The sequence below is a fragment of the Lepidochelys kempii genome, chromosome 19 (assembly GCF_965140265.1).
Source record: "Lepidochelys kempii isolate rLepKem1 chromosome 19, rLepKem1.hap2, whole genome shotgun sequence".
Lineage (NCBI taxonomy): Eukaryota > Metazoa > Chordata > Testudines > Cheloniidae > Lepidochelys > Lepidochelys kempii.
Window position 1 is genome coordinate 14,503,272 of NC_133274.1, and position 13,380 is coordinate 14,516,651.

General features: G+C 42.6%; 1 protein-coding gene across 1 annotated transcript in view; it reads right to left on the reverse strand.

Annotated features, from left to right (window-relative positions):
• The window catches only part of MATN1 (matrilin 1), a 37,300-nt gene extending 24,391 nt beyond the window's left edge, over positions 1–12,909 (reverse strand). The window contains exons 1-2 of the mRNA XM_073317791.1: positions 12,822–12,909; positions 7,601–7,947 (exon numbers count right to left, since the gene is read on the reverse strand). Of these exons, the coding sequence (XP_073173892.1) occupies positions 7,601–7,947; positions 12,822–12,909 (435 nt within the window). The remainder of the gene's footprint in view (positions 1–7,600; positions 7,948–12,821) is intronic.
• Between the last annotated feature and the right edge of the window lie 471 nt (positions 12,910–13,380).

Here is a 13,380-nt window from a genome sequence, read left to right on the forward strand (position 1 = left end):
AATTCAAAATTATCTTAACAAACTGGAGAAATGGTCTGAAATAAATAGGATGAAATTCAATAAAGACAAATGCAAAGTACTCCAGTTAGGAAGGAACAATCAGTGGCACAAATACAAAATGGGAAATGAGTGCCTAGGAAGGAGTACTGTTATAGTAGATCAGAAACTAAATATGAGTCCACAATATAACACTGTTGCAAAAAAAGCGAACATCATTCTGGGATGTATTACCAGGAGTGTTGTAAGCAAGACACAAGAAGTAATTCTTCCACTCTACCCAGCATTGATGGGGCCTCAAATGGAGTACTGTGTCTGGGCACCATACTTCAGGAAAGATGTGGACAAATTGGAGGAAATCCAGAAGAGAGCAAAAAATGATATAAGGTATAGAAAACATGACCTATGAGGGAAGATTGAAAATAAGGGGGGGGGGGTTGTTTAGTCTGGAGAAGAGCGAGGGTGGACATGATATGTCTTCAAGTACATAGAAGGTTGTTATAAAGAGGAAGGTGATAAATTGTCCTTGTTATCCACTGAGGACAGGACCAGAACTAATGTGCTTAAATTGCAGCAAGGGAGATGTAGGATAGAAATTAGGAAAAACTTCCTAACTGTCAGGGTGGTTAAGCACTGAAACAAATTACCCAGAGGGGTTGTGGAATCTTCATCATTAGAGGTTTTTAAGAACTGGTTAGACAGACACATGCCAGGGATGGTCTAGATCAGTGGTGGGCAACCTGCATCCCGCGGGCCACATGCGGCCCATCGGGGTAATCTGCTGGCGGGCCGCGAGACAGTTTGTTTACATTGACCGTCCACAGGCACGGCTGCCCGCAGCTCCCAGTGGCTGAGATTCTCAGTTAGCTCTGGAAACATGAGGAATGAAAATCCAGTCACTTTCCAAGGTCCCTAAATATGACTTTAGGTGCCTAATTTTAGGCAGCCTAGTTTGAACGAGTTGGCCTTACTTACTCTGTTTTTCAGCTCCCTTCATCTTTTAAATGAGGAAAATGGTCCATAATAATCACTGGGGTAACTCTGTGGAGGTTGGTGGAGTTGTGCTAGGGTTGACTTTGGTTGTGAGGCTGAATTTATAAATATTTGCAAAGGGCGCAGGGATCCCTAGATGGAAGGTGCCAGAGAAATACAAAGTCCAGATTAGATTTCAAAAGGATCTTGACAAATTAGATAATTGGTCTGAAATCCACAAGATGAAATTCAACCAAGACAAGTGCAAAGTACTTCACTTATTGGGTGACCCGTGGTTCTTGTGTTATGTGAAGGAGTAAATATTTCCTTATTCATTTTCTCCATGATATTCTTGGTAAGAACAGCCAGACTTAGGAAGGAAAAATCAAATGCAATTACAAAATGGGGAATGACTGGCGAGGTGGTAGCACCGCTGAAAAGGATCTGGGAGCGTTAGTGGAGCACAAATTCAATGTGAGTCAATGTGATGCAGTTGCAAAAAAGGCGAATGTCACTCTGGGGTGTATTAACAGGAATGTCATATGGAAGACACAGGAGTAATTGTTCCTCTCTTCTCAGCACTGGTGTGGCCTCAGCTGGAGTACTGTGTCTAATTCTGGGTGCCGTCCTTTAGTCAAGATGGTGATAAGTTGGAGAGAGTCCAGAAGAGAGCAACAAAAACCATCAATGTTTTAGACAACCTGACCTATGAGAAAAGATTTAAAAAACTGGACATGATTAGTCTTTAGAAATAAAACTGAGAAGGGACCTGATAAGTCTTCAAGTACGTTAAAGGCTGTTACAAGCAATTGAACTGTGAGCCACTGAAGGCAGGACAAGAAGTAATGGGCTTAATCTGCAGCCAGAGAGATTTAGGTTAGCTGTTAGGAAAAACTTTCTAACTAGAAGGGGAGTTAAGCTGTGGAATAGGCTACCAATTGTGGAATCCCCGTCACTGGAGGTTTTTAAGACCAGGTTGGACAAACACCTGTCGGGGCTGGCCTAGGTTTACTTGGTCCTGCCTCAGCGCAGGGTGCTGGACTTGATGACCTCCCAAGGTCCCTTCCAACCCAACATTTCTATGATTCTATGAAATCCCACTGTGTTCCTTTGTCATCCTATTCCTTGTGGCAGATTGCCAAGCTCCCTCTGTCACCCTCTAACTCAGAACCTGGCCTCAGAAAATAGCAGAGATTAAATTAATTCAGTAGCACTTGAAAACTGAAAGTGGGTTCAGCTTAGTCAGCGCCACTGAAATCTGTCTGTGGGAATAATTCCTTTTGGCTAGTACTGTCCTACATTGTCTGGAGAAAGACAGTACTGGGGAACAGATGGGTTGGAGTGACATTGCCTTGAATGGTTTACTTGCAGAGGACACACACACGTGAATTGCAGGGCAGCTGAGGTTTCTGCCCACCTGCAATGACGCAGCAGTAGCACAAATCTAAGTCCCAGTTTCTGTTTCAAAGACAAGACCTGCGGAAGAAAATATGAGTCACTGGCTCCTATATATCAGTCCACATTATGTGTGTGTGCGTGTGTACACGCTTATACGATACACACTCAGATCCTTCAACTGAACTTTGATTAGGGTTGGAAAAGCGACTGTAAAACAGGACCTTCTTGCATGTCATGGACCAAATTGATCCTGGCGTAGCACCTTTAACTTCAGCAGAGTGAAACCAGAGATGAATCTGCTCTCCATCCTGTCAGTCACAACTGCTGATCTCATTTGCAAAAGCAAGTGTTACTTCTGGTAGTCCATCAGGAGTTGATACAGCTCTGGGAAGCTCTGGGAGCTGGGTTCTGTTCTACCTCACCCTGCACATTCGGTTCCAGCTGCAGCTTCCTGGTTATCAACAGAGATGTAAGAAGCAAGACAAGTCAAGCTGGATTGTTCAGTTCAGTGGGGTTTTGTAGAGCTTTTAGCGTTGAATCAGGGCACTTGTGATGTGGATTCACTGAGTGAGACTTGGTCCTCCATACAGCAGAGAAAGAAATGCTAATGTTTTGTGTGATGTTCTTTAGCTGTTGGTTTTTCTAAAGATATTTCCCAAACGTTTTTGTTCATTTCTTTTTCAATGAATAACCAAATCCAAAAACTGAAATTTTGTGTGGGAGCTTTGAAATCCAAATATTTGATTTTTCTTTTTCTCCCAGAAGACAAAAAAATATTTTAAAAATGTTTGGTTTACATTCTCTCTTTAAGATGACCAGACTGAAAACTTTCAACCAAATGAAAATTTATTATTTTGTAAAAAACACAAATTCATTTATTTTCCAAAAATGTAAAATTTTTCAGTTAAAATTTTGCTTACTCTTTTAGTGGGTACATTAAGGACTAAAGAGGCACATTTTAAAGAGGCACATTTTGACTAAAATGAAAATTTTCCATAAAAATGTTTCTTTGGACAGCAAAACCATTTCTCTTTTTAAAAACATATTTAGATAAAAATATTTGACCCCATTTTAGTCCTGCATCATCATTATTACAGAATGGCATCTCAGAAAAAAAGGGGGGAAATCATTTGTGATAGAGCCAATAAATAGATATCAGAGTAGCAGCCGTGTTAGTCTGTATCCGCAAAAAGAAAAGGAGGACTTGTAGCTCACGAAAGCTTACGCTCAAATACATTGTTAGTCTCTAAGGTGCCACAAGTCTGCCTTTTCTTTTTAACAAATAGGTAGTCGCTAACTTTTTTCCTTATCACAAAAGTTGGACCAAATCCAGCCCTGCTATAAAGGGTCACAAAGCATCTCCCATTGAGTTACACCAGGAAGGAATCTAGTCCATTGTTTTCTGCTCTGCTTTGGGTTTTTGCAATGGCTCTTCCTAAGACTAGACAAAAATACTGTAGTATGTGATTGCTGGATTTTCATTTTTTTTTTTTATTGTTACACTGTGAATTATCCATTGTAGACAGGCTTGCAGGAATGTGAGTATCTGCCTGGCATTCTCTTCCCAAAGGCCAGTATCAGACAATAGAGTGCACTGTTCTTTAGCACATAATAAAGTAAAATCATATTACACTGAGCAGAAAGTTACCTAAGATTTTGGAACATGCCCAGCCATCTCTCAGTGAAGTAACAACTGTGTTTGCTAGAGAGCTTGGGAGACCCAGCTGTAAGGAGGCCCTGTCTTTGTCACTATTTGATTGAGTTTTCAATCTAGTTTGCCACCTCCAAGCTGCGCTGGGCTACTAGCTAACTGACAGGAGGGCTTTTCTAGAAACATTAATATCCTTCCTTCATTGTGCCCTGGTCCCGCTGCTGCTTCTACTGTCTCTCCCTGGAAAGGTCTTGCTGGGGATCAAGTTTCTTATGCGAGCATGGAACTGCTCTTTAGGGGGTGAACTGGAGTCAGGTTCAAAGAGGAGGGAAAAAGTTTCCTGAAGCTATTCCCAGTTCCACAGGACCACTGCCAATGCATTCATGGTGTTTGGCTTCAGGGAATAAAGCTCTGGGGGAGGGGAGGAGAGTTCCCTAGCAGATTAAAGCAGGAATTTTGATGCCCTAGGATCTGCATTCAGAAGGAGCCTTCAAGTGTGGGATGAAGGAGCGGTGGTGCTGTAAGGAGCTGCTCTCTGCGATGCAGGAGTTTCTTTATAACCCCTGTTGGCCTGGAAGCTGGCAATGCTAGACATGTAGTGGCAAGTCAGACAATGTGTGTGCACAGCACTGCATTCAGTGATAAGGGCCCGCATGCCCCATCCGCAGGCATGGAGTGTGGATTGAGCATTTTACATGGATTTTCTTAGACAAAACAGGGCCATTTTCGATCACTGAAAATCAAATTTTACATTTTTAAACTGAAGAATTTTGGGGTTTCGATTGTTTGGATGAAAATGTGAAAAATGTTGGCCAATCGGGAAAAAAAAATCATTTTTGTCAAAAGTGTCCACAGGGATGAGGACTCGAGAAGTGACGGGCTTCTAAAAGCTCACAGGGTAGAAAATTCCGTACATGGAAGGAAAGCAGAGATGATGAGGTGGGAGATGAAAGCGATGGGTTTTGTGCATCTCCAGAATGCTGGTGGATCTGTGCCTTATTTCATTTTAATCTGGCCCTGGGGACAAGGAAGGAAGACTCTAAAATCTCCTCTTTTAACCCAGTGGTGAACAAACTCCAAAAGGCCTGAAGGACAGTTTGGATCTGAATGAGCCCAGGATGAGTTTGAAGCCATTTGGGACTTGGGCTGCAAATACCATTGGGTCAGCTAAGGTGCCACAAGTATTCCTTTTCTTTTCACCTAGATACCATGCTTCAGTGAGCGGAACGGTATAAACACAATATGTTAGATAGCTGTCCTGTTTCTAACAGGGATAAATACATCACCCCATGCTGCCTCTCTTGGGTAAATTTACCATTTCTGTTTCCATGAGTAACACCTGAAAGCAGCGAAAGACAAAATATACCTGTGGGACAGAATGAACAACTTTGAATCTCAAAAAAAAGATTAAAGTTGAGTCCATTCTTATTCTATTTGTACTAACTTGGCCAGAATCATAACCAGGATCATCCAAGAATCTCAAAGCACTTTACAAACATTAATTATTACTACTAATAATAGTAATAATAATACCAAGCTATTATGCACTGCCTTATATCCATTGGTGAGTTGAGTGTCATTACATTAGGCATGAAGCATCATTAAAATTAGGTTTCGCAACAGCCCTGTGTGGGAGAAAAGGTTATTACATTTTACACCATTTTACATCTGCCCACACTTCAACCCTAAGTGCCTTACCCAAAGTCACACACTCAGTCAATGGCAAAAGTGAAAACAGAAGCCAGGAATCCTGGCTTCCAGGTCCCTGCTCTCACTTCTACAGGAAGGATGTTTTTGTGATTATGGCACCGGGCTGAGCTTCAGAAGATATAGGTTCTCAGCCACAGATTTACTGTGTGACCTTGGGAAAGTTAGATTTTCAAAAGTGCTCAGTTTTGGCCCAAATGTGTTCCCACTAAGTCAGTAAGACTTAGACAAAAATACTGAGTGCTTTTGAAAATCCCGCCTTCAATATCTGAGCCTCAGTTTCCCCTCTGTGAACTTGGGGATAAAAGACTCACGTGAGGTAAATCCAATTGTATTTGTTAGGTGCGCTGATGCTAGAGTGACAGGGGGCATAGAAGTAGGTCCATGAAGAGATCTGATCCCCATCCATTGGCACCATTTTTCAGTAGTGTCTAGTTAATTTCTGGCTACCACAGCCTTTAAAATGCTAGTGTCGGGGTTTGTTTTGTTTTTTTTTCAGGTGTGGTCACATTTTTACCAGAGTGCATTTCTTGCATTTAGGCTTTGTTGGTTGTTGGCTTTTTTGGTTGGTTGTTTTGGTGCCTTTGGCTTCTTTACCCTCTCTGTTTTGCACACAATTCCACATTACTGGCTTCCCCATTCCTCTGCTGGCAGCAGAGGGGAAAGGAAAGAAACTGACATTCCAGAAATTTTAGAGTTGGGGGAAAAAAGCCTTCTTCAAACAGCTGGTTTCCTGATTGGTTGGCACAGAAGCTCTGGTTGCCCATTTTAAGTCCTTGCTTATTTTTCTGCTCCTGTCTTGCTAGCAGAGAGCCTGGGGAGCCAGCTTTAGGCATGCAGGCCCAGGCTGCGTCATGACTAATGTTTAGTTAAAATGCAAGCTGTTAATGAAACAAGCTTTCTGCATGCACAGAAGGGAGAGTTTCCCCCCCGGCTGTCATTGAGCTGAGGCAGGTGTAGCCAATTTCAGAGATGACAAGTCAGGGGAAAGCAGATGCTGTTGTTGTTATATGGTAGAGCTTCAAAAAAGAACTAGGTAAGTTCATGGAGGCTAGGTCCATCAATGGCTATTAGCCAGGATGGGCAGGGATGGTGTCCCTAGCCTCTGGGCAACTGGGGATGGATGGATCACTTGATGATTCCCTGTTCTGTTCATTCCCTCTGGGGCATCTGGCATTGGCCACTGTCAGAAGACAGGATACTGGGCTAAAGGGACCTTTGGTCTGACCCAATGTGGCCATTCCTATGTTAAATACCAACCTAGACCATGATCTCGCTGCCCCACAGTCACTACGTGCATATAGAAAGAGGTGGTCTCGCCATCTCAATAGTCAAGACAGACAAGGAGTGGGCTGGAGGTATGGGGGAATTAAGGTTTCCAGGGCAACCTTAATTCTGACATTTTCTACCTTGTGAGTTCGAGGTGGGGGTTTGCAAAGGCACAAAGAAAAGTGAGGCACCAAGGCCCAGATCGTCAAAGTGAATTAGGCACCTAACTCCCATTGAAATAAATGGGAATTAGGCACCTGCATACCTTTGAGGATCCGAGGCGAAGATCCCGCTGACTTTCTATGAGAATTGAGTCCCCGATTGCTCTATCTGTCTTAGAAAAACAACCTCCTTGCCACTGCAAAATTAAAGGTCCTTTAGTGTATTTTCCTTGGATGGGATATTAGTAAAGACGGCCATTGCCACAGAGATAACAATCACTTTTTCCCCATCCCTAATATCTTGTGGGGGACTTTGGCCATTTTCTTCAATGTTTCCAGTCTCTGATTAGACAGAAGGAAGGGGAATGGGTGGGAGGGGTGATACCATCAGGGAGAGCAACACTGACTTCTCCCAATGCAGCAGCTCAGCAGATAATTCACTTACCTTATTAATCTCAGGAGACCTCACACGGGCCCCTTCTGAGTCGCTGAACGCCCTATTGATGGCAAACTGGATTGCCAAGCCCGTCATGGTGCCCGTGGAGAGAGGCTTGATCTTGCGGACTGCTTGCAGCAGGCTGGCTTTGGTCCAGTGGGTCTTGAGGGAGAACTCATTCTTGACTGTGCTGGCATAATTGATCACCCCCACCCGAGTGGCATTGGGGCCCACATCTAGGGACTCGATGACCTGGGACAAGAATACTTTGACCTGCTCAAATTCATGGGGGCGCACGCTTCGGGAGCTGTCTATGATGAACACCAGGTCAGAGGGTCTCGTCCTACACAGAGCACCTGCACGAGAAAAGTGGGAAGAGAAAGATGAAGAAATAAGGCTACAGAAAAACTAGTGAGGTTCAGGGATCAGAGCAGGATGCTGGGGACTCAAGACTTCCTGGTTCTTGTGGGGAGATAGGGTTCTACTGGGTTATGGCAGAGAACTGGGTGTCATTTGTAAAACCAATGGGAAGATGATAAATACTTACTTATCTCATAGGGGCAAAGTGGGAACTAATTAATCAAAGTTTATAAAGTTTATACTTTTTAGAAAAGTATTTGTATTGGTTAAAAACATAACATCGTGTACAAATATGTGTACTTATAATGCACAGAGGTGATGAGATAATATTTGGCATTTGTGGGGCTGGATTCACCACTCCAGGTTTATGCTGTTATGCTGATGAAACTCAGTGCAGTCACACTGGAGTAAAACAGCAGAGGGGCAAACCAACTGTCTGAAGCACCTTGATCAGATGCCCTTCAAACGCTTTGCAAAAATTAATACATAAATTCCCACAACAAGTCTGTGCAATAGGTATTGTTATTGCCACTTCACAGACAGATAAACAGAGGCACACCTAGCCATTAAATAACTACCTCAAAGCTCCAGGGGGTCAGTAGAGGTGGAAATAGAACCCAGGAGTCCTGACTCATATAACCCCCTGGTTTAACCCTTAAAGCAGTGGTTCTCAGCTAGGGGTACATGTATCCCTGGGGGTATACAGAGGTCTTCCAAGGGGTAGATCAACTCATCTAGAGATTTGCCTAGTTTTACAACAGGCTACAGAAAAAGCCCTATCAAAGTCAGTACAAACTAAAATTTCATACAGCCAATGATTTGGTTCTACTGCTCTATATACTGTATACTGAAATGTAAGTACAATGTTTATAGTCCAGTTGATTTATTTTGTAATTACATGGTAAAAATGAGAAAGTCAGCATTTTTTCAATAACAGTGTGCTGCGACACATTTGTATGTTTATGTCTGATTGTGTAAGTAAGTAGTTTTTAGTCAGGTGTAACTTGGGGGTACGCAAGACAAATCAGACTCATGAAAAGGGTACAGTAATCTGGAAAGGTTGAGAGCCGCTGCATTAAATCACAATGGAAAACTTGTCTTATGAAAGGAGACTCAAGGAGCTTGGCTTGTTTAGCCTAACTAAAAGAAGGCTGAGGGGAGATATGATTGCTCTCTATAAATATATCAGAGGGATAAATACCGGAGAGGGAGAGGAATTATTTAAGCTCAGTACCAATGTGGACACAAGAACAAATGGATATAAACTGGCCACCAGGAAGTTTAGACTTGAAATTAGACGAAGGTTTCTAACCATCAGAGGAGTGAAGTTTTGGAATAGCCTTCCAAGGGAAGCAGTGGGAGCAAAAGATCTATCTGGCTTTAAGATTAAACTCGATAAGTTTATGGAGGAGATGGTATGATGGGATAACATGATTTTGGTAATTAATTGATCTTTATATATTCATGGTAAATAGGCGCCCAATGGCCTGTAATGGGATGTTAGATGGGGTGGGATCTGAGTTACCCAGGAAGGAATTTTCTGTAGTATCTGGCTGGTGAATCTTGCCCATATGCTCTGGGTTTAGCTGATCGCCATATTTGGGGTCGGGAAGGAATTTTCCTCCAGGGCAGATTGGAAGAGGCCCTGGAGGTTTTTCGCCTTCCTCTGTAGCATGGGCCACGGGTCACTTGCTGGAGGATTTTCTGCTCCTTGAAGTCTTTAAACCATGATTTGAGGACTTCAACAGCTCAGACATAGGTGAGAGGTTTTTTGCAGGAGTGGGTAGATGAGATTCTGTGGTCTGCGTTGTGCAGGAGGTCAGACTAGATGATCATAATGGTCCCTTCTGACCTTAGTATCTATGAATCTATGAACTTTTCCTCTTGGCATCACATCACAAAGCACTGGTGATCATACTGTAAAGAATAAGGCTGCACTAGACAAGAGAATCAGTGTGAAAATGTAAAATAGATTGACCTAAGATGACATATTCCCCATGTAACTTCTATGTTCCCTTTGTAAGATCAATAATAAACATGATGGAGAAAACTATTGGTGGTCAAGATGCTCTGTCCTGCAGCTGGATGGAATTTCTCAAAATTGACCATTTTGATGACATTTTTCATCAAAATTTCAAACTGTGACCAAAAAAAAATAAATAAATAAAAAGGGTTGATATTTTTATGAACATTTTCCCAAATTGCCCCATTTAGCCTGCCTCTGTGAGGTTCTGTTCTCATATTCTCTGTTAATATTTCATTTTCACACAGGAGGAGGATACAGGTTCTGCGATACAGGGGAAAAGTTCTGTCAGACAAGCTTTTTGACCAGCAAAAATTAAGACATAGATATTGGAGTTGGTCATCAGTGTGAAATGTAACTGAGCTTTCACGCTATTAGACAGACGAAAACAAATATCCTGCTATACGTCCATGAGGAGAGATCATCAGGTGGGTTTCCTGAAAGACTCTAGTGCTGAATGTGTCACTGGCTTCAGAATAATGTATCTCTAAACAACGCAATGTGCAGGAGGGATGCAAGGAGGAATTAGTCAGTAGGACACACTGGTTTCCACTGAAAAGTAACCATTTACTGCCGGGGGGGTTGGTTTCACTTCACTGCCATATTTCATTGCAGGAAGTAGAAACGTCTGTTTATAATCAAGCTTACATAGTGCTTTAATTCTTAGACCAAAAAAGAACTTTATGAAGTATCATTATACCCATTTTATAGGTAGGGAAACTGAGGCCATGAGCTTTGCCCAAGGTCATGCAGTCTGTCCTTAGTGGATCAAGGAATGGACAATAAGTCTCCTGATTCCCACTCCAGTGCCCTAACCACCATTTGTTTGTTTTTTTAATTGTTAACTGCTGCTAAGAAAGAAGTGTTGTACCAAAGCATTGAAGTGTGGGATAAGGACTGACTGAGCCAATAAAATATTTTGGAATCAACTTTTTCACAAAGCGCTTTTGTATTTTTGTCCCAAATAACTTTTTTTTGTATCTCTTCTTATGAAATTAAAATGTATTTATGGGGAAATAAAAGGAGAGTATTGAAAAATCAAAAGCAAGTCTAGCTAATTGTGTCCAGCCCCAGAAGGCTCCCTAGTCTTAGGGCTTGTCAACACATGGAGCTATTCAGGAAGAGCTATTCCAAAACAATTAGTCTTGAATAACTCCACATATAGACACTTTCATTCTGGCATAAGTGCCTTTTTCCAAAATAGCTTAATTGATTTTGAAAGTGGATTAAATTAAACCAAAAACAACACTTTTATTTTGGAATAAGAATGGCCACATGTGGACTTATTCCAGAGTAGATACTCCACTTTAAATCCATTTCTACCTTATTCTGTAATAACTTTTATAATAGTCAAGCCCTTATGGCAATGAAACAGAGTTTGCGGAAGCACCATGGTGCTGGTTTAATTAGAAGAAACAGAAAACTGTTGGTAACGCAGAATTAAAACATATTTATATTGCAAGCAGCATTCAATCATACTAGAAATATAGTGGATTGGATGAATGATCCATCTGTCATTTCCTGACTCTGGTAATATCTAGTACTGGATGATTCAGGTGTAGGGATACCATCTCTTCACAAAGCTGATCAGTTGGACAGTCTGCAAAGACATTTCCTTTCTCTGCGTGGCTACCTTATGCTCTGCAGCATGTAGTCACATTACCCTGATCATTTTGTGATCTGCACAGGTATAAATGTTTTTAAATGTCCTAAAATCACTCAACCCTTTTACAAATCCAGCCCCAATATTTGTCGTGGCCACCTCCTGCAGCCATGAGTTCCACAGGTTGGCTGAACATTAATTGTTGTCTGTAACTTCATCCAGTCCCTACTGGATCAGTTAATGGACTGATTTCTTTACCATTTGTACAAATCTTTTTCACTATTAGCTTTTCCTTTTGAATTCAACACCTGTTCATTTATTATATATTATTTGTAATACCACAGTGTCTAAGAGCCCCCAACATGACCAGAACCTCACTGTTCTAGGTGCTTTAAAAACACCGAAGACGCCGACAGCCCCTGCCCCAAAGGCCAGAGACAAAAGGTGTAGACAGACAGACTGGGAATACAAGGAAACAATGTGACAGTATTGTTCAGCATGATAGGCAGTGAACTCAGCACACTGGCTGCCTACCATTGTCAAGTATTTTGTAGCTGGGAAATGGGGATTTACAGACATTAAAATTAACCATCCTTCTTTAAGGATGCTCACAGGGTATCTCTTGAACCTCTAAGGCAAATCCTGTCATCCCAATTCAGGCAAAATCTACCATTGACTTCAACAAACTGAAGGAATTCACTGGAAGTTTGCTTGAAAAAGGACTACATTAAAACCTTAATAAGGACCAACCTCAAAACCAATCCATTCCACTTTACTCGGAAAGGTGAACCAGACCTAGGAATGTCTGATCAATCCAGGCCAATTTGCTCCTTGAATTTCCCAAACAAAACCAGCTCTTTGAGGAACGCTTTGAGAGAAGAAGCGAGTTCTATTCAGGAGATAAAAAGGGCACAAGACATCTCCTTTAATGGCAGTGCCTCCTCCAGCTAAAAGGAACTGGACCTCATACTATGCTGAAGACACACTGAAGCAACTTTCTGTTAACTGTGTCTGTGCCATGCATGCGGCTATTATTGCAAAGTAACGAAGCAAGCAGGAGAATGCAGCACAGACATCAGGATTTTGCTGCCTTGGTCAACTATTTGCAAAAGATTCTTTGCACAGTCCTGCAATCTGTTTGGTGTTGTTTTTCTCCCTTTATCCCCCCTGTGTTCACATCCGCCCGAGTGGAATGGCTTCGGGTGGTGAGAAGGTACCACAAACAAACTGACCTCTTCACTTACCTCTGGGCTGAGGGGGAGCCCCGTAAATGCCGTGATCCTGGAAGAGAAGAAACGCAGAGAGCAAGAAGCCAGAGAAAATCCTGTCCATGATTGCTCAGAAGCTGGAGGCAGAGTGGCAGGCAAGAGTCTTGGGCAGAGGTATTAACATGCCACTCCTCAGAGGGGCAGCAGGCCAGCCTCTGACACTTGTGAAATACCTGGGGGGAGGGCAAGGTTGGAGGTGGGGAGGGAGGAAAAGAAGAAGAAAACTTTGAATGACACGAAGGGTCTCCTGGCTTTGCCCAGCCCCTGGGGCTTTCCACAAGGGGTTCATTGCTCGGCTAGGGATGGGAAGTAATAAAGGGGACCCGCAACTGCCCGGAATGTGGAGAATCTGAGACCTTGACAGTGGGGCCAGTGAAAGCAGGTTGGGGAAAGGGGTTAACCCGTCATTCGCGGGCTTTAATCTGCCTAGCCTGGTGTTTGCTGCACTAAGCCAATGGTCTGCGGTGTATGGGGCTAGCACCCTTCCTAAGACTGGAGGGGGTGGGAGAGCGGGGCAAGAACCAGGTCACACAAA